At 44.0% G+C, this 20,234-nt stretch overlaps 1 protein-coding gene across 5 annotated transcripts in view; it reads right to left on the bottom strand.

The window, feature by feature from the left end:
* Positions 1-3,223: 3,223 nt before the first annotated feature.
* shc1 (SHC (Src homology 2 domain containing) transforming protein 1) overlaps positions 3,224-20,234 on the bottom strand; it is a 29,878-nt gene continuing 12,867 nt past the window's right edge. Inside the window, exons 2-13 of one of the 5 annotated variants that reach the window (XM_030783603.1) lie at positions 13,322-13,486; positions 12,155-12,225; positions 10,740-10,803; positions 9,500-9,619; positions 8,496-8,549; positions 7,958-8,009; positions 7,487-7,613; positions 6,385-6,544; positions 6,120-6,177; positions 5,674-5,793; positions 5,221-5,456; positions 3,224-4,935 (exon numbers count right to left, since the gene is read on the bottom strand). In XM_030783603.1, the coding sequence (XP_030639463.1) occupies positions 4,807-4,935; positions 5,221-5,456; positions 5,674-5,793; positions 6,120-6,177; positions 6,385-6,544; positions 7,487-7,613; positions 7,958-8,009; positions 8,496-8,549; positions 9,500-9,619; positions 10,740-10,803; positions 12,155-12,225; positions 13,322-13,483 (1,353 nt within the window). In that variant the 5' untranslated portion in view covers positions 13,484-13,486 and the 3' untranslated portion in view covers positions 3,224-4,806. Of the gene's footprint in view, positions 4,936-5,220; positions 5,457-5,673; positions 5,794-6,119; positions 6,178-6,384; positions 6,545-7,486; positions 7,614-7,957; positions 8,010-8,495; positions 8,550-9,499; positions 9,620-10,739; positions 10,804-12,154; positions 12,226-13,321; positions 13,910-20,234 lie in introns of those variants that run through there. The other 4 variants (XM_030783599.1, XM_030783600.1, XM_030783601.1 and 1 more) reach the window with 4 other exon arrangements.

Here is a 20,234-nt window from a genome sequence, read left to right as displayed (position 1 = left end):
CGCGTTCCACCTTTCCGGAGACCAACGGAGGTAACGGGACAAGAGAGGGGCGAGGAAACCGAGGGCAGGGAGACGGCGGTGAGTCTGCCGACGCGTATTTAGGTTCTCCACCTTCCCGCTATGCAGTGTCGGATCCAAGCAGTGGTGTGAAGGTGGTTTAACGAGACCGGGGCTTCTTTTTTCTTTCTTTTCTCTTCTCTTTTTTTTTATCCCCCCCCACCTGTCTCTTTTTGCCTGAGTTACTTCTGACTATGTGCTGATCCCTAATGGTGGCTGTGCATACCCCTCACTGTTCTCTGTCAGTCTATGGGTTATATTCAACTCTGGAACGTACCAGCCATCTGTCCACTTCCTACTGCACAATCCCCCTCTATCTAACCATCATTCACCTTCACAACAACATTTATCTGGCTATTGTCTAGTGATGAACCCGCGTATTGTTCTGTACAGTTCCATCAGGATTTTTCCCCCCCTACATCGCTAACTGTATACACACACAAACACACGCACACACATACACTCAGCCCACACAATATCCTTCTTTTCTGGAAATTGAGGCTTTTTGTTTTCTGATGTTGCCAGTTAGGTGGTCAGAGGGGAATGTATAATGAGAATCCTATTTTGGAAACGGTTCTCTCCATTCTGTTGGTTTAATGGTTTCCGTGACAACTTGGGGCCCGGTCAAAGCACACATAAATAGCATTTCTCCTGCTTAGCCGGTCAGTTAAAGCAAAATGACAGGACAGGTAGGTTTTGGGGGGATAAGTTTGGATCTCTCTCTGAGCCCTTAAGGGAAGAGCAAATGTAAATGAAACGGCAGAGAGGAAGGAAAACAGCTTATTTAACACAGGATTTGGATTAATTTAGCCTTTCCTGCTTCCCTTTTTTTTGCTGTGTTATTAGACAACAAGGTTTTAACTTCAAAAGTTAATTTTGAGAAAAAAAAAAAATCAATAGATGTTAAATGTAGTTAAAAATGGTATTATGGCTTTACTTACGGTCACGATTTTTCGACGCCTTTGCAAAAAATAAACACAGAAAAAAACCACCAATGTTAAAATACACGTAACTATATTTAAAACCAAACTCACCAAGAAAGATGAATGATATATGTATTTATATATGCAATCTACATTTCCAGATACAGGTGTAAACATGTATTTTTTTTCCCCCAAAAAGAACACAAACAAGGAGTACTAATCAACCAAGAACAAAAGGGTGAAAATGAGCCACATTGGTGCAGGCAAACAGAATCCCACCTTTGGTTTCGGGAATTACAAATTAAAGAAAAAAAAAGAGAGAGAGAGAGAGAGAGAAACACAATACAACAAGGCATCAACTTGAACAACAATAAACACAGAATTTTCAAAGAGAATTTCCATGCAAATGAAAGGCTGCTGTGAAAGTTTTGACAATGAATATTCCACTGGCGACACAGAGAGGTCAGACAAACCGGTTCTGTCTGGATCCACACTGTTCTACACAAATAGACATAAACCTGGTCTGATCACAGAAGGCACCGGAACCCTCCCCTCCCTCTCCCCCCCCGGGCTAGCCACCGTCGACAAGAATGATCAATCTTACCGCATCACACCCGTGGATGCTCTGAAACCAGGTTAAAAATATAAAACCGTTTTAAAATAGAACAACTTAGAAAGTACACACAGCAAACCACTCTCTTTGTGCAATAAGCATGAATGCGAAATTATCACAGACTCCTTTACAAAGCAGTACAGAGGCCACAAAGACACTATTGCAAAGCCATAGATTGACACAGTTGAGTGGCCAGTCAGGACTTTTTTTTAATGTTGTTCAACTCAATTATTTAACAATGCTTTCTTTAGTTTGAAGCACATTTTGGCATAGTCTGAAACTTGCTGTTTGGTAGGATTTTAAGGCTGGCGACCTTGCTCAGTCGATCTATGACTCTGCACTTCAATGCACATCTATTACATCATTTTACTGCAGCTGTGTGGAGTGTTCATTATGACATCATGATCATCATGGTTATAATTCCAAGTGATGTCATCTGAAACTGACCAATGGAGTGGTAGAGCTAGTCAAGTCTGAGACTTTTTTTTTTTTTTTTAAACAGTTATAATCACTTCAAATTCATAAGTAAAATCACATCATAAGTCATCATCTTCATATTGAAGACGAATCTGAGGGAGCAATATTTGGGGCAAGTTGACAAAACTAAAAAAAAAAAAAAAAATCTATTAGCAGACTCACCAACTAACTCCATATAATCAGATTCAGTAGACTACCACTAAAAGTTTGGCATTGGGAAAACACACACACACACACAGAATGAATGGCTTTTAGATATGTTCTCAAAATGATGAACATTTTAACATTTGCACATCTATGGCAACTGTACATGCTTTCAGAAGATGCTCTTCATCTATTTATACAATTAAAAACAGAAGAAAACAAGAGAGAGAAACAATTTCATAATCTTCCAATTTATAACAAGTTTCAGCAATAACTATAATAACAAGCAGTTTCTTTTTTCTTATTCTATTTTTTTCGTATTTTTTTGTTTTGTTTCGGAAAGACACATACACAGCGACAAACCATTAGCACAAAATTAATGACGAGCTTTTAAGAAAATGTGCACGACATGTTGTTTAAACAAAAGGTTAAGATTGCCATCACCTTTAAACCTGGACAGAACCTGACTATGCTGGAGTGTCATTTTTGCAGAAAGATTTTTTTTGGAGACTCTGAAAACTCTCTTGTACTTAAATAAAACTCGTTTGTTTTTTTTTGTTGTTGTTGTTTTCCCTCCCCTTTAAAAGCGAATTGCTTTTCGATGTGACTGCACTGAATTTAAAAAACAAAACAAAAGGCACGTTCTGAACGGGTACGTAACTTCGCAGGGAGAGAAATGAGAAAGGAGACTGTGTCATTCCCCCCCCACCTCCCCCCCCACCTCCTCCACTGTTTGTGGTTTCCATAGAAACTGCATACTAAAGACCAAACTCCTTCCATTTTCAGATGTCGGGATTATGAGTCCTCTGAGCTCTGTTTTTTTCTTCTTTTTTTTTGTAACGTATTTTGTACTGCGGAGTGAAGTTAGGTGAAGAGTTTATGGGAAACGTGTGTCCCAGACGCTTAATGCTAACCTCGGTGGAAACCGTGCGGTTTTTGGATGTCTATCTATACATTTGTTTCCTATTTCACACCTCTCCCTTACCTTTCTTTTCCCAAGTGTCTGATAAAAAAAAAAAAAAAACGTTTGTGACAACAGTCTTGCGTCACACACACACACACACACACACACGCAGACAGATTGTCGATGCAAGCAGACTGAGTGTCTGTTTAAGAAAACAAACAACACAAAAACGAAAAAAGAAAACTGATGTCATTCACGACATTTCCCAAAATGCACCGAGAATTTAAAAAAAGACATCTGCTGTATTTTGTCATGATTCTTCAGGAAATGACATCATACCGCAGGCTATAAACTCTTCTCAAATATGACATCAAGAACAAGCTAAAATACAGACCCCCCCCCCCTCTTTCTTTCTGAATTGCCACCCTATTCAGACAACCCACTGAATACGTTCTTAACGCGTCTGCATTTCTCTGTTCGTCCGTTCAAATCCAATAGATATATGTACATGTCCTCTGACCAGGTCCTCATGGCTGTGCTTCGCTTCTTCTCCTGTTCCCTCCCTCTTTTACCTCCGTCACTCTGTTCCTCAGGGGGAGAGGTCACCGTCCCTTTTCTCCAGAAAGAAGTTCAGTATCTCTGCAGGAGCGTTTGAGACAGCCGCCGAGTATTTGCATACGGAGGAGCGGACAAGGCGTCCGGAGTGAATAAAAACCCGAAGGAACCGTTCCCTAAACGGATGACACTTAGTTCGAGTTCGGTCTGAATTCCTAAAATGGCACCAATTGCTAGATAAGATCACTGCTGGAATTCCCAGAAGGGAATTTTCTCTTCTTTTTTTGTTTGGGTTTTTTTTTTTGTTGTTTTGTTTTGAGTTGGAGTGGGCGGACAAAACGTTGCTTTGTGGGAGTTCAGTTGAGATCTCAGTGTTCTGTGGATGAAGCCTTAAAATGGGAAGGAGTGTATGATGTATTTGTTAGCTTTGAAATCCTTCCAACGTTAACTTATGCATATTCATCAGCGAACCTCAAAAACGGGGGAGCCGTGATAGGCTGTTGCCTGGGATCTGCTTAAAACTCATTCGATTACAGTTCAGGCTTTGAAAAAGCAGCTTTCAGGGTACAGTCAGTCCCAGCTGTGAGTCTTTGGAGTGCTTCCGTTTCGTTCGGCACATGAGCTCCTCTCTCCTCTGTTTTTCTTTGGAGTGTCACACAAGACACGGGATTCGCAAAGTGTCAGGTCACCTGACGCCACGGAATGCGCGGGCACGTCACCTCGGTTACCTTTTGAATAACAGGACAATATGACATATCGCTTAGAGGAAAAACTCTCACACCCATTTCCCCAAATGATTTTTTTTTTTTTGGCTATTTTTTCCATTTGAGTCATCTTGGGTTTTTTTCGGTAATTAAAGGATGTTTTTCTTCCGCGGTCTTGGCGTCTTAAATGTTGCATCCGTTACTGAAGGAGATATTATCAGACGGTATCAGACTGAAGATATAAAATACAGTTTGTTATTACTATATGTTATTATTTTCTCTTTCATTTGTTGTGTCTCCCAAATCAGAAACGAGGGATTTTCTGGTGAACTCTTGTTTAAAAGAGTCTTAAACAGGAAGTCAGAGGAAGAAAGGAGTGATCAGATAGAAAGGGGGTGTGTCTGATACGGAAGGGTGTGTCTTTCCCAGTCAGACTCTGCGTTCGACTGGCTGCTGCAGGCACACTTCACTTCCCGCGGAGACGATTGGTAGCCTGTTGTCCATGTGATAGCTAATCAGGTGACTGACACTCTCAAAACGATGATCTTTAGTGCGCACCTGCCAAGAAACAGAAAGGCATAGAGAGAGAGAGAGAGCGAGCGAGAGAGAGAGAGAGGGAGCAAGAGAGAGAGAGAGAGAAAAATCCAATTACAGACGAATAAGTGAAAAATTTAAAAAAAAAAAAAAAAAGCAACAAACTAAAAGAATTATGGTCACTCCTCCTTCTAGTCTACCTCGTTGCTAAGTGAGGACAGTCTGCCCCCGGCATCTCCCCAAAATAAAATCTACATTCACTTGCCATGTGTCCCTCCCTGTTCCCCCTTCCCGTACTCCCTTTCTCACCACTCCCTCCGGGTCCACGAGAAGCAAGTGCTTTGGCTGGCCTCCCTGCTGCCCGGTCAGGACGTACTGCCCTGGCGTGGTGCCCGACTCCCGCACGAGAAAGTCCCCGTCCCTGGTCAGCAGTCTCTCCGCCTGCCTGCGGCTCAGCGGACCGTGGAACCAGGGCTCGTTCTGCAACTGCTCCGCCAAAGGGGGCGCTACTGCGCCTGACACCCCCAGCGCATCATCAAATGGCTCTGCGGAGAAAGAAAGGGAGAGAGAGAGAGAGAGAGAGAGAGAGAGAGAGAGAGTGAGCTATTAAGCAAAACTGCAATGCAACCACAATGTCAAAATGATTTGTTTCTTTGTAGGACTTAAATAAAACAAACCTAATAAAAGCAAATATAAGCAAAATAAAAAAAAAACAAACAAAAAAAACCCCACAAGAATCTTAGGTTGCCAGCAGATACTTACTCATGTCAAAAGCATCTCTGTGGGCGTTGCCATTGGATGCAGTGACTGGGAGGCGGGGTTTATCCACATTTACATATGAAGGGTCATCAAAGAGTTCTCTGCCTCCTTCTTTTACTCCAACTACAGAGAGAGAGAGAGAGATAGAGAGAGAGAGAGATGAATATTAAGTCCTGACTGTGAATGAGAAGTGCTATTCTGAAGGTCACTGTTTGAAAGGTGAGACATCAAGTGGTAACGCACTAATGCGTTTAGACAGTTTCCTGTGACAGTCTATGAGCAGTGACAGGAAAAACTCGCTGACTCACTCTGAGGAGTAACAGACCTGAAGCCGAGAGACACACAGAGACTGAGAACGGGAGAAAGAGAGTGCAGCAGGAAGCAAGCATGAAATGAAGAAAAAGAGAGAGAGAGTGAGAGAGAGAGAGAGAGAGAGAGAGGTGACTAACCCGGCAGGGGAGGCAGAGGTTGTTTATGGATATCATTTTGACCGGGCTGACCGTAGGGCTGGAAAACACATAGGTGCAATAGGTTATCATTACGCACACGCACTCGCACACGCACAAATACACAGCAATGTGGTATACACAAATACAGAGTGAATATAGAGTGAATTACCAAATTGGCATAATTTACACACTCTCACTCTCTTCCTTCATTTTACTCTCTCTCTCTCACACAGACACACACACGCACACGGAGCATGAGTCTCACCAGTGTGGCCCCTGTGCTGTGGCCTGGGCGTGTCCTCATGTCGACCAAGCCACCAGGGGGAGGCTGCTTCCCTGGGAAGTTATTATAGTATGGAACCTCAGGGGGCGGGGCCAAATCCTCCTCCTCTTCCTCCCACGCTGAGCCGTCAAATGGTGCCATCCTATCAGAGAGAAAGAGAGAGAGAGAGGGAGAGAGAGAGGGGAAATAAGATAAGTGTACATACACACACACACACACACGCACACTCCTGAAATAAAAAAGTGAGACTAACTGAAAAAAACACACGCACGCTGGCAGAGCGACACACAATTTGCATAATGCAAAACAGAGACAGATAAATCCTAAATGCAACACTTGTGTGTCCCATATAACAGGCTAGATGAGCTCTGTGTGTTGAGTATTATACACCTACTAACACATACACTCTGTGTCCTCTTTAATAGAAACACTGACCTCGGACCTAAACTCACTGGCCACATTACCTTATGAGGTATACCTGACAACCTCTAAAGAGTTCATCAATGGTCAGTTTCCGATCACATGACCACTGTGGACTGGATACGACTTGCTCATCAGACCATTCTCAACACAGAAGCGACACTGACACGTTGGTATCACACTGGTTTGAGCGGGTTGACGTACAGAAGCGTTGTTGTTGTTTTTTTTTTGTTTTGTTTTGTTTTTGGGTTTTTTTGGGGTTTTTTTTACAGACGTCAGTGCCACTGTTGAGTTGAGGGCAGTCTGCCACCCAAAAACACCAGCCCTGTGGTCAGTAACACATGGACCGCCGATGGACGACGCGCTAGACGATGGCGAGCGCAAACAGTGCATGGTAACAACTGGGCCGCGGTCCCTAACTCACAGCAGCAGGGCGTGTCTACAAGGTAGATGTTCATCAGACAGTTATTAAGGGCGTGTAGATACACAATGAATGTTCAATAAAACTCATAGACAGATTCGCCAGGACACGCGTTTTCATAAAAAGGGCAGAAAATCAGATCACCGAACAACGCAAAAAATCGCGCACACACTCAAACCCGCACACGAAACCGTTACACACGACACTGCACGCCCGGTGTGTCGCACGGTCAGAGTCACAAACCTGTCGTGAGGGGTGACGAGTTTGGGAGGGTTTTTCAGGTATTGTTTGAAGCGGAGCTCGAAGGCCTGACCGATGGTACTGATCACTTCTTGCGCCAGCCCCTCGGAACATTCCAGAATGTGACACGCTAACACACAGGAAAACGGAAAACGAATAAAGGCATTCAGTCAGTAAAGTAATCAATCTCTAAATCCTAAAGTAACAGTGAAATGAACTGTTATGTGAAAAAAAATTCCTTGAATGCACCGTTATAAATTAAGCCAACCGTTTAACAGACTTTTAATTTTATACAGAAATAACTTGTCACACAACTCCCAAAAAAATATGCCATTAGCTGGCGGTAATGTAAATATTAAAACAAATATTGAAATACTTCAGTTACATCACATTGAGGGACATGCATGCAATATCGAATAGAGAGGACAAGCCTGGGGTTTTTTTTTGGGTTCACTGTGAGCATTGGAGTCTCACCTCGTTGGTTGACGGGGTCTTTGGCTACATACGCTACATACTCAGCCGTATCCTGCGAGACAGATAGAGAGAGAGAGAGAGAGAGAGAGAGAGAGAGAGAGAGAGAGAGAGAGAGAGAGAAAAAAAGGATAGGGGAGGGAGGGGGTGTGAGGCGGGAGCAGGTAAGGGGAGGGAACGTATAAGGACAACATCAGAGAAGGTGGGGAAGAAAGGAGGAGAATCGGTTAAAAAAAAAAAAAAAAGAACTAACGCCTTCAGAAAAGACAAGCCTTTTTTTAGTCAGAGGAAGCAGTTTGCTGAAAGGGAGAAAAAAAAAAAAAAAAACTAGAGGCAAAGAACGAAGAGACGAGAGCTTCGTGAGAAGGAAGTGCTAAAAATGGCAGGGGAAAGAGGGAAGGCACTGATAGGGACAAACTGGAGACATAATGAAGGGGGAAGGAGAGAGAGAAAGAAAGAAAGAAAGAAAGAAAGAAAGAAAGAAGGAAAGAAAGAAAGAAAGCGAAAGTAGGAAAGAGCGACGGATGTGTATGTGACTCACTGGGTCTCCTCCTGATGCGAAAGAGATGGACTGCATGTGATGGTTGGCAATAATCTGTGGGAAGAGGGGAGGATGGAGAGAGGGGGGGAAAAAAAAAGGAGAAAAAAACAATTGAACATGGGCAGAACGATGACGTGTGGCTGTGTGACAGTTGATGGACTCACGAATTTTTTATTTTTTTTCTTTTGGTTTGTTTTTTTTTACCCAAGTAAACAGAAATGAGATGTCAAAAGGTCAAAGAGGAAAAAGAGAGAGAGAGAGAGAGAGAGAGAGAGAGAGAGTGTGTGCGTGTCTGTGTGTGTGTGTGTGTGTGTGTGTGTGTGTGTGTGTGAGTGAGTGAGTGCATGCATATGAGATGAGATTTGAGGCCAATAACAAACTGCTGCAGTTAATTTGGATTGGCTTCCTTATCAACAATGTACACTCATTTTACACAGTCCACAATACAGATTCATTAAGATAGAGAACGCTGCAAAACTCATTATGCAAAGTCCCATACGGAGAACTAGACGACTGGCCATAAAATTATACGGCCTGACCAAGTCCATGCTGGGTGTCTATCAACCGCATGCTCCCATAGACCTGATCTAGCTGCAGTAATAACAATAAGCCTAACGGAGAGTGAGAGAAAGAAAGAAAGAAAGAAAGAGAGAGAGAGAGAGAGGGAGAGAGAGAAAGAGAGCGCGCTGAATTACGGACAGTGCAAACCGCATTCAAATGTGGCTTACAGTTGCAAAAAAAGGGACTCCACAAATATCACCACCAACAAACACACAGACACACCCACACAAACACACCTACGCATGGGAACGGTGCGTGTCAATTTCAGATTAGTCTGTTCCTTCTCTCTTATCGTAACCCGGGATCGGCCAAGTATAGCTGCTTTAGCACCATAATCAGTGATAATAGGAGGGGTGTGTCTACATCCCTGAGCGTATGTACGTGTATGTGTATGTGTGTGTGTCTGTGCGTGTGCGTGTGCGTGTGTGTGTCTGCGTACTGACCTGTTTGCACTCTGTAGCCAGTAGGTTGAGGCTGCTAGTTGACACAGTGAGACTGATTGTCATCCCAGCAAACTGGAGATTACTCTTCCCCAAGATGGAGGACAGACACCGTGAGGAGGGCTGAAGAGGTGGAGAAAGAAAGAAAGGAAAATAAGAGAGAGAGAGAGAGAGAGAGAGAGAGAGAGAGAGTGTTTAATGATGTCTTTCATTTAAATAATAAATAGTGTCTGAGGCTGAAGACAAAGTTTAGAGGGAGTTCAAAGTAGAGCAGGGGGTGGGGAGAGGGGGGGAGTCAGAGAAGGAGAGAGAGAGAGAGAGAAGGAGAGAGAGAGAGAGAGAGAGAAGGAGAGAGAGAGAGAGAGAGAGAGAGAGAGAGAGAGAGAGAGAGAGAGAGAGAGAGAGAGAGAGAGAGAGAGAACAGCTGCAGGCAGTAAAGGCTCTGATCCGTCTAATACTGTCTGGATCAGAACCATAACAGCCTCTGGCTACAAGCATGCACGCGCACACACACACACACACACACACACACACACACACACAGCTGACCCCAGATGCCACGACTGATATCCCACAATGCACCGGACCAGACTGTACACCCCCTCATAGCTTCAGTATCCAAACCTCAGAGGAAGTGTGGTGAGAAACAGCTTCTTAACCCAGTCAAACACACACACACACACACTCACGCACACACATATGCACAAATTAAAACTCCACAGAAAAACAGGTGCTACATTCAGACATTACTTCGTCTGCTGCAAGCCAGCCAGAATCCAAATACGCAAGACTGAGAACAGAACTGACCTCTGTGTATATGTGTGTGTGTGTGTGTGTGTGTGGGTGGGTGTGGGTGGTTTCTGATAGATTTGCTTTCTTACGTAGAGAAAGGACAATGCTGGAGGTCCATTCACTGATGACACAACGACACAACAAAACTATTCTGAAGCCAATTTAATCGTCACTTTTTTTTTTTTCCCCATGTCTGCTTTTGTGACACTTAGGAGAACAGATAGGAGAACAGAGGTAGTACGAAGCCTGGGCCGAGGGAACGTTTGATTAACATTACATTCATGTTTCACAGCGCGAGTGGAATCCCAGTTCACCCCGGCGCTTGCTTGCTCTACCACAGCAACATAAGGTTACATTTGGTTAAGTGTAAAACCGCTGGTGTAGGATGAAAAACCCCTTAACGAGATATGTTGGGTAAATGTCAATGGAATGGAAATGTAATGGCGAGTACCTTTCTCCTGCGCTGAGCTCCTTTGGCACCCGGCACAGCCTCACATACCACGGATATCGCCTCTCTGAAACATAGACACAAACACACACAGAGAGCAGGGTTACACACCCACACACACACAGAGCAGGGTTACACACACACACACACACACACACACAGAGCAGGGTTACACACCCACACCCACGCACACAGACACACACACACACAGACACACACACACACACACACACACAGAGCAGGGTTACACACCCACACACAGAGCAGAGTTACACACACACACACACAGAGCAGGGCTACACACACACACACACACACACACACAGTTGGTTGCCAGGTGGTGTGCGTGACAATCAGATTGCTAGACAGTTTCCATTGCATCGTTTCTCACACATTCCTCGATTTCACACTCGAGAGAGAAGCTTAGATTAGATCTCACACACACACACACCCACACACAAATACACATTCCTAATAATTTCACACTCCTCAGTGTCCCTTTGAGCTTAGAATTTTGTGTGAAAAAAAGAATGGGTTTTCCTTCAGAGAATGCATCTACCCTAAACACATTAGCACATTTTGCACACACATTCACAAATAGTAATTCACATAGACACACACACACACACACACATTACCAGCAGCAAAAATACTAGAGGAAAGCAAAGGGAGGAAACCACGAGGATTCCAGAAGGTTCTATAAAAAGAGTGTGTGGCAAAAACGCATTAACTGTTCCATACACACACACACAAACAAACACACACACACACACACACACAATCTTTAATGTTTCCGGCCTGTAAGCAAGACTATCATTATTCTAATGACAATGTGTGGCACTTATTACTGTGCAACAATGCCGTGACAATTATCGGGGGTTTCACACTCTGTTACTGTTCGGCAGGGCGGAATCTCTCTCTCTCTCTCTCTCTCACCCTTTGTCTCTCGTGAGAGACGGTTTGTGAGGTTGACAGAAAGAGAGTGAGAAAGGTCGAGTGTGTGGTCACTGCACATGTTCGTACACCTAGCATCTACTCTTTTCCTTTCCGCTCTCTTTCTCTCTTTTACACTCAGCATCCTTCCTCCCCCTCCCCCTTAGCTTCACTAACCGCAACAGATAAGTGAAGAGCGTGGAGGGAGGGAGGGAGGGAGGGAGGGAGGGAGAGAAGGGAAGGAGGTCCAGGGGTGGGGTAGGGTGGGTTGGGGTGGTCTAAGAGGATGAATGGAAATTAATATTTAATAAGAATGGAGCCTTTTTTTTTTTTAATGTCTGACACAGTGAAAGAGAGATGAGGTCTCGTAAATCAGCATGACCAAACTAAAGATAACTCTTTCTGTGTGCGTGTGCGCATCTGCATACGTTCATGCGTGCGTAAGTGTGTGTGTGTGTGTGTGCGTGAGTGGGAGGCGTTTTTACCTTGTAACCTGCGTTCTGGTGTTGAAGTCCAGCGCTCTCATCGACTGCAGTACCTCAACACAACCCATGTACTGCAAGAAAGAGCAGAGCCAAAAAAAAAAAATCAACCACAGCTCTTCCTGTCAACGCTTAACCACAAACCCTCGTCTCTACGGTCCATCATCTGCACCGCTGCATTCCTCTAAGCAGGTTCACAAAGAAAGAAACTTTTTGTTACTGAAGCTGTTCATGTGCGACGTACTGTTTTTCTACTTCCATTTTTTTCTGTACAAGGAATAACGATGTCGTTCAGGAAATGAATCGAAGTTGGTCTGTCAACTGCTTTTCGCAAAACGTGAGAACGTTCAAATTTGCGTGAACGTTGTTGCGACCCTTAAAATAACTCAAAGGGGCACGGATAACGGGGATGGTCGTTTTAAATTTGGATCTGGACAACGCTGATTTGCGCTCAAAGTCTCGAGGAAAAGTCTTGACCATAAATCTGAAATGAAATAAAGGAAGAGTGTCTGGCCCTACTGTGCTATTCTCAGTTTGGCTCTCTCTCTCTCTCTCTCTCTCCTCTCTGTTCCAGGAGCTCTGCTTAGTGTCTTAGAGAAATCAGTCACAACAGCACAGTGGAAAACACAGCACACTAACATGAGTGGAATCCAATTAGAACAGGGGTCAGATATAGAATTGAGGTGCAATGAGGATAGGGAGAGGGAGAGAGAGAAGGGGAGAGAGAGAGAGAGAGAGAGAGAGAGAGAGAGAGAGACGGGAGAGCAATATTGATGGAGAGAGAAATGGATAAGGAGAGATGACAGAGAAATTGAAAGATAGATGTGGGAGTGGGATGAGATTAAAAGGGGACGAGACAGGCAGAGAGAGAGTGAGTGAAAGAGAGAGAGAGTGAGAGAGAGACAGAGAGAGTTATAGAATTGGGAGAAAGAGAAAGAAATGGAAGGAACACAGAAGAAAGAGAGGAAGGGACAAACAAATTTTACTCTTGGTGGCAGAAAAAGACTCACAAAAGCACAAAGGATGAGGGTGAGAAATGGAGAGAGAGAGAGAGAGAGTGAGAGAGAGAACGAGAGAGAGAGAGAGAGAGAGAGAGAGAGCGAGAGAGAGAAATGAGCAGACGGAGAAAACAAAGAAATGGAGTGACAGAGAAATGCATGACGTTCATACCTTGACAGTGTAGGAGACCCCCGAAGTGCTGACCACGTTGTCCGAATGCAGCCAACCTCGGGTGGGCTTGTTCACGAAGGAGCCGTGCCTCGTCCATTCGTCTCCTCCCAGCTGTCCGCCCTCCACGCGAGCCCGCCGCGAGGCTCCGCCCAGCCGATTCATGTCCTGGGGAGGCCGAGGAGGAGGAGAAGGAGCTGTTAGAGAGAAGAGAGGAGGTGCGGAGGAGGTGCTGCTCTCCTCCTCTGTCTCCCCCAAACCCTCGGCAGGACCCGAAGGAGGCCTGCTGGAAGCCTTCAGACCAGGGAGTAAAGTAGCAGACACACCCAGCTTCAGAGCCCCCATCCTGGGGAAGAAGGAGCAGAGCGTGGTGGGGCTGTTCTCCGCCTGCCGCGGGGAGGACGGAGGGAGGATGGGGGTGAGAGAGGAGGAAGAGAGAGAGGAGGGAATGCCCGGAGGAGTGAGAGGAGTGAGAGGAGCAGAGGAGGGAAGTGAGGGATTGGAGTTTGTCTCATCCGTCGAGCTGAACGAGTCACTTCGGAAATGCGTGTATTTGGTTTTGGGGACGAGTTCCATGTTGAAACGTCAGGGGGTGCGAGTGTGTTGTCTAGTGCTGTGTCAAGTTTACAAGCGCACGCACGCGCACACACACAGACACATATGCACGCACGCGCGCACGCACGCTTTCTTCTGTGAATGTTCTGACTAAAAAACTAATTTTCATTTCTCCCTGGGCTTTCTGGAGTCTCTTTCAAAATCCAAATCACACACTCGTCTTTTCACGTCAGTTCTTTTTTTCTCTCCGTCCACCGATCTCTTCATCATCAGCCAAGGGATACGACAGAGAGCTGACGGCTCAGTCCCTCACCATCAAAGGAAAAAACAAGAGAGAGAGAGAATAAAAAAGGGAGAGAGAGAAAAAAGAGGAATGGACAGCACAATGACCTCAGGCGTGATCGCATAGATGACATCAGTGTGGTCACAGAGATTCTGTGTCTGTGCATGTGTGTGTGTGTGTGTTTGCATCAGCTCTTGACATGCATAGAGTTAGTCACGATTCACACACTCTGTCATCATCGCTATGAAGCACCACATACTCTAACAAAGAGATTTTCAGTGAATGATTGTCGTCTTTTGCACGTGTGTATATAGTACGGCCTGTGTGTGTGTGTGTGTGTGTGTGTGTGTGGGAATGAAAGTGTATTTGCCTATTAACTGCCCCTGATAAAGTAACTTGCTTTCGCTTTTATTGTTTTTGTGTGTGTGTGTGTGTGTGTGTGTGTGTGTGTGTCTAAAAGAGAGTTAAAGCTTGGTGAATTTCATCATTTCTGTGTTGTGCGTGTGAGTGTGTGCATATAGAGCTTTTCTCTGGTTGCTCGTGTCTGACAGGGTCCCATAAAAAGCCTATTAGCCACTGTTGAGAGACAGAGAGAGGATGCTTCCACTGAACAGACAGATCAATAAAAGCAGAGAGAGAAAGAGAGAGAGAGAAAGAGAGAGAGAGAGAGATAGATAGAGAGAGAGAGAGAGAGAGAGAGAGAGAGAAAGAGAGAGAGAGAGGAGATTGAAAGTACTAAGTCTGGTCACTGCGCGCGCGCACAGACGATTCGTGTAAAAGTGATCTGTGTGCTGCTATAAGGATTACACTGGTACAGAGCTGTACAAGACTGTCTTACAACTCCCCCCCCCCCCTCCTCACAAACAAAACACACTCAACACAGTCCTCACCACACAACTACAAACATTTTTGACATACACACTCCACATATTCCTAATCTTCAGACTAAACCCACGAGTTTAAGACAGTCCTGTTTACATGCCCTGAAATAGGAGAGTTGTGATAGATCCGAGGGAAATCTGAGAAATTTCGTCTCAGATCAAATCGTGTCGTCGCAAAAACAGATCTCGTTTCCCCTGTGAACAATAATCTTCGCAAAAAAACCAAAAACAAAACAAAAAAAAATGGCACATGTACCGCTAGCACATGCACTGTTCTGTATAGCACCGGTGCTATAATCTCGTACTAAAAAAAATGCCCCTGATGCAGAGTTGGAAAAGCAGGGTTCTTATAGTACAGTGCTTTAGTATGAGACTACAATACCCATAATACTCGGCTCAGTGTGAGATGCTTAACTGAGCATTCGTGTTAGATTAGCATAAATGTTTGATCGTTTCCACTGGTTCAGTGTTTGAGAGGATTAATATTCCTGATTGATGGTATACTCCTGAAGTCCTTTGCGTTTCTCAGAGGATAACTGTACAGGGCAGCTCTGGAACAGGAGGTTGTCTGTCTACTTGAAGAATTATCTGTCTGGTTCAGTGACTCCTATTTGCTTAGCTTACTCACTCCTTACTCATTCCACATATCCGTCTGTCCGCCTGCGAGGCTGAACCATCTGATATCAATGAACCTTCCTATTCTTTTACTCTCTTTCTTTCTTCCTCCAGACGGATTTGGGTACTCTCTCGCCAAGTTGTTGTCTATCCCTCTCTTTCTCTTCTTCCTCCCTTCTTTTCCAAATAACTTCTGGCTGAGTTTCTCTGTCTACGTCTGCACTCTTTCCTTCCTTTAGTTTATCCCCCTCGCGCTCCCTCTTCTCTTGGAATCCCTCTCTCAGCCTCCACACTATGTACTCGGCGTTCCTGCGCGCCTCCTCTTCCTTCTGTCGTTCCCTCTCTCTCTCCCTCTCCAGCACTCCTTCTCTCTTCTTCCAAATAATCTCCTTCTCCCCCTCTCCCCCACCAACGTCTTCTCGCCCGCTCTCCAGGCTGCCCTGTTGTTCTTCCTCACGCTCCTTCCCTGAAAAGGATTCTTGTCCTTCGTTTTTCACTCTCTCTCTCACTCTCTCACACTTGATCTCAAACTATCTCTCTCTCTCTCTCTCTCTCTGAGCACTCACTTGTTTGAAATTATAATGACTAACTTGTCCTCGATAAAGAAACTTCAGCAGATCCACAGGTAGCTAGATAAGATAAAGTAGAATACGTATATAGAAATATGGCTGGCTCAGAAAAGAGACTAAAGAGACGACCCACTGAAAAAGCCCTGACACAAGCCTTGTGTAATTCAAAGAGTCACAGAAGTGATAAAAAAAATGACGGTATTACGTAGAATGTGGATTTCAGCACCATACATAGAACCATTGAGAGTGCAGATAAAGTTGGTAGTGAACGAGACGCTTTTATAAAAAGAAAAAAAAAAGAAAAAGAAAAAAGATCTTGTGTAAAGTCATAAAATGAAGTGTCTTTGGAGTGAGATCTTCTGGGAATTGTCAGAGGAACAAAGTCAAGAGACCATGACAGAAGAACCCAGACGGAGACAGTTCTCGCCAGAGCTGTCGTTGTGATGATAATGAGTCCTGATTGGCTCAATCTAAGGCTCCTACCCAAAGATCCCTGAAGCGTTGACTCGGTATGGGCAAGCGTGAAATCAATCAGTTGTTCATTACTTCAAGCGACACGCTCCACCTGCCAAAACAGTCTCACCAAATGGAGCAAATCTTGACAGATCAGGTTCCTGAGAGAAAATCTATTCCCCAAACCTCTCACCTTTCTAAAGCTACGCACAACTTACCACAGCATAGTCTTACAGGGCAAGGGCTAGCACAGCTACGCACACCTGCGTGCTGACCTAGTCTAACCTCCGAAAGAGAAAACTAGAACGGCCGTTCTAACAGTCTTCTATATTCAAACAGTTTTCAACCATGGCCAACGCTATATACACACAGGCAACAGTCTTACCAGTCAGAGTATAGCGCCAGTTAGCATGGAGCGCTAGCGAACGTGATCGACATTTCATGCACAAACCAATAAGATAATGGCACCATCGCTTCTGCTTTAGCACCAGCTACTTGAGACTCTACAACGTTTAAAAAAAAAAAAAAAAGAGATCAGCTTCAGATTCTACCCTATCCAGGGTGCTTTTCGCCGCGTTAACTTTTCTATCTATAACGATAGCAGGAGTTGTAACAAGCTGTCTGTGATTAAGAACTGACTGATTAGACTTGTGGTATGTAAGGTCATAGAACGCGGTACTGACCAGTGAATACTGTCAGAGACGCGTGCGTGTGAATTTCCAAAGCAAAACTGAAAAGACAGTTAGGCTGTGTGGTTACAGCACCCTAGTCATGCCTCCCCACTCCGAGCAGTTAAACAGCACCACTAAAACCTATTGATTATTGAGTTATCACTTCAAATACAAAGGCTATAATTGCTACCTTACAGCATTACACCTCTGCCAAAACAGTTTATGAAGGTTAAGTAAGATGTTGAATTAAGTTTCTTCATAGTGCAGAATTAACAAGGTAATGTCTTGCAGGCAATCAATTGTGCCGGCTGTGTAGCAAGTCGATAAAGGATTCAAGTGACTACCATTGCGAAGCCTGGAGCGTGTCACAATCAAACCACACCAGATTGATCGCAATAGTAAAAACAGCACCTGCATTCAAGAGTGTCTGTGTTTAAGAGCGCGTGCGGACACAATCACACCGCATTCAAATACGGCCGACGCCAGACCGGCCCGAGTTGAAAAACAGTTTTTCGAGTCGTGAACGGCCGAAGACTAACACAACATGGCACAAACGTAGCACAGTGCTTAAAGAGAACCAGAGGAGAGAAGTAGAAAAAAGAAAGTAGAACACTATAAAACCCACATTTAAAACAACATTAAAAAACAGTATAAAGAACATAGCTTCTGACACTGTGATAAAACCGCCCACTTATAGCACCTTTAAAGTGTGAGTATGGCCGAGATCCTATTTTAGAAATGGTCTGGTGTTATCATAACTAGAGTTATCTTAACCAGCAAGCCATTAACAACTTTGGAGTTAAAACAGCTATCGGGATTTTGTGGGAGTTAACCAGTTTTGAGTTAATGAGTTCTAAATTGATAAATCGAGGATGAAGCTCCACTTCGGCTGGTTTTTGTAACTACTGATAATCAAACCCTTAATTCTCAGTGCTGATAATGCATCTAAACGTTTTGACATAGGCAATGTCTTAATGAGATGCAATTAGTTTTAATGAGAACCCACTTACGCACAATCAGTGACTAGATACAGAGTTCAGTAGAGCGAGACTACTGAACTACTGAAAGTGAGAAAATTCTATCATGGAGGGGGGAGAGAAAAAGAAAATCCCAAAAGAACCAGAGCGTGTTTGTACAGGGAGTACCTAGCACACTTAATAAACGTAACAAAATCTCAGCTCGACAGTTCAGTGTTAAATTAGTGCAGTGTGAAACACAGTGTGGTTCCAACCCCCCCCAAAAGGGAGGGCTAAACCTGAGTCTCCAACACCTTGGTTAAATAAAAAAAAAAAAAAAAAACACCACCACCACCACCACATACACACAAAGTAAGAAACACGCAGTCTATAAACAACTTCAAATATACAGTAATACAAACAGAGCCTCGCTTAAAAATAACACCTGATTGTGACTGTACAAAATGATATTTGCTTAAGAGGACCGACACTCGTTTTATGTGTTTGACCCAAGAACGACAAAACTCTGACCGTGGATCATTGCACTGGTTAATGGCAGATGAGAGAGAGACAGAGAAGAAAGACAGATTGAAAGAGACAGAGAATGAGAAAAGAGAGAGAGAGAGAAAGAGAGAGAGAGAGAGAGAGAAAAAGAAGATGAAGGCACGACACTGAACTAACGACTGCACAGACTGAACTGTGATAATAAGTGCGACTTTCTGAAGTCCTGTTGGGAACGCAGCACACACAACCACACGCACACACCCTGCAGGAGCACCAGTGCTTACGAAATGCACAGAACTAGAACTTTACAGTTGCCAGGGTGTTGCCATGGCAATAGACGGAAGAAGAGAATCCTGCTAGACGGAATTTTTGTCAGAACTCAAAATGCGAGCCGACAAGTTCCGCCAACAAACAGCCTGCTGGTTCTATATACAGTCCATCTGAGAGTTTGGAGAGAGCCTAGAGAAACATTTCTGTTCAGATTACTGGAACAAAAAGTCCGTTCTCACTGAGAATCAATAGCAAGCAGGAAACGCTGCTATACGACTCCAAAGTTTTGTTATTATCGAGACGGCCATAAAGCTAATCAATTTTGACATCCCGATGTAGAAAGCACCAGACACGCACACACGCATGCACACAGTGCTCTGTAAGGACATGAGTCCAAAGAGAAAATCAAATATTGCTTAGGAGCAGACACACAAACACTTCTGACTGCAAACACATCACAAAACCTCTAGCTACACAAAATTCTTAGGCTAATCACAATATCTAAGAAAAACTACCTAGCTAAACGACCAACAAATATTTTTAAGAAACTTGCATATGTAGAACCTGATTTTTCTTTTTCTGCATACACAACTGTTTGATAACACCACGTAATGCAAAAATGGTGATTGTACAGATGGCAAAAGAGCTTAAAAAAAAAAAGTAAAAAAAAGAAAAAGTCAAGAGTCAATATGAATTTCAAAAAGAACAGACTATTTTCTTCTTTCCCTCAGGTCTCTTTATCTGCGTGCACTTCTACTCTGAAGAAAGTGAGAAAAAACTGAGACTTTCTTCTTTTTTCAGTTCAAAACAGGCAGAACTGATTATCCTTAGCATCGTGTAGGCTACAAATATCTTCCTTCTTCAAAATGATATTCGCATTAAATTTAAAACAGTGTCAGACAGTTCTTTCTTTCTTCTGTCTGTCTCCTTCTCTCTCTCTCTCTCTCTCTCTCTCTCTCGTTCTCCTGCTCCGTCCCCTCCCTGAAAGAGAAAAAAAAAAAAACGTGGTTCTTCCTTTTTTGATCCACTCGTTCACTCTGTCAGTGCGAATCACAAAGTCATGATTAGGGTTCTATTCCGTTTGTCCTTCGGTTTTTTCCTCTTCCTTCGCTTCTGTAGGGAACGCTGGTGAGATACGGCACACGGCAATCTTTCTTTT

Source organism: Chanos chanos, chromosome 9 (genome assembly GCF_902362185.1).
Source record: "Chanos chanos chromosome 9, fChaCha1.1, whole genome shotgun sequence".
Lineage (NCBI taxonomy): Eukaryota > Metazoa > Chordata > Actinopteri > Gonorynchiformes > Chanidae > Chanos > Chanos chanos.
This window is presented reverse-complemented; position numbering and strand designations above follow the sequence as displayed.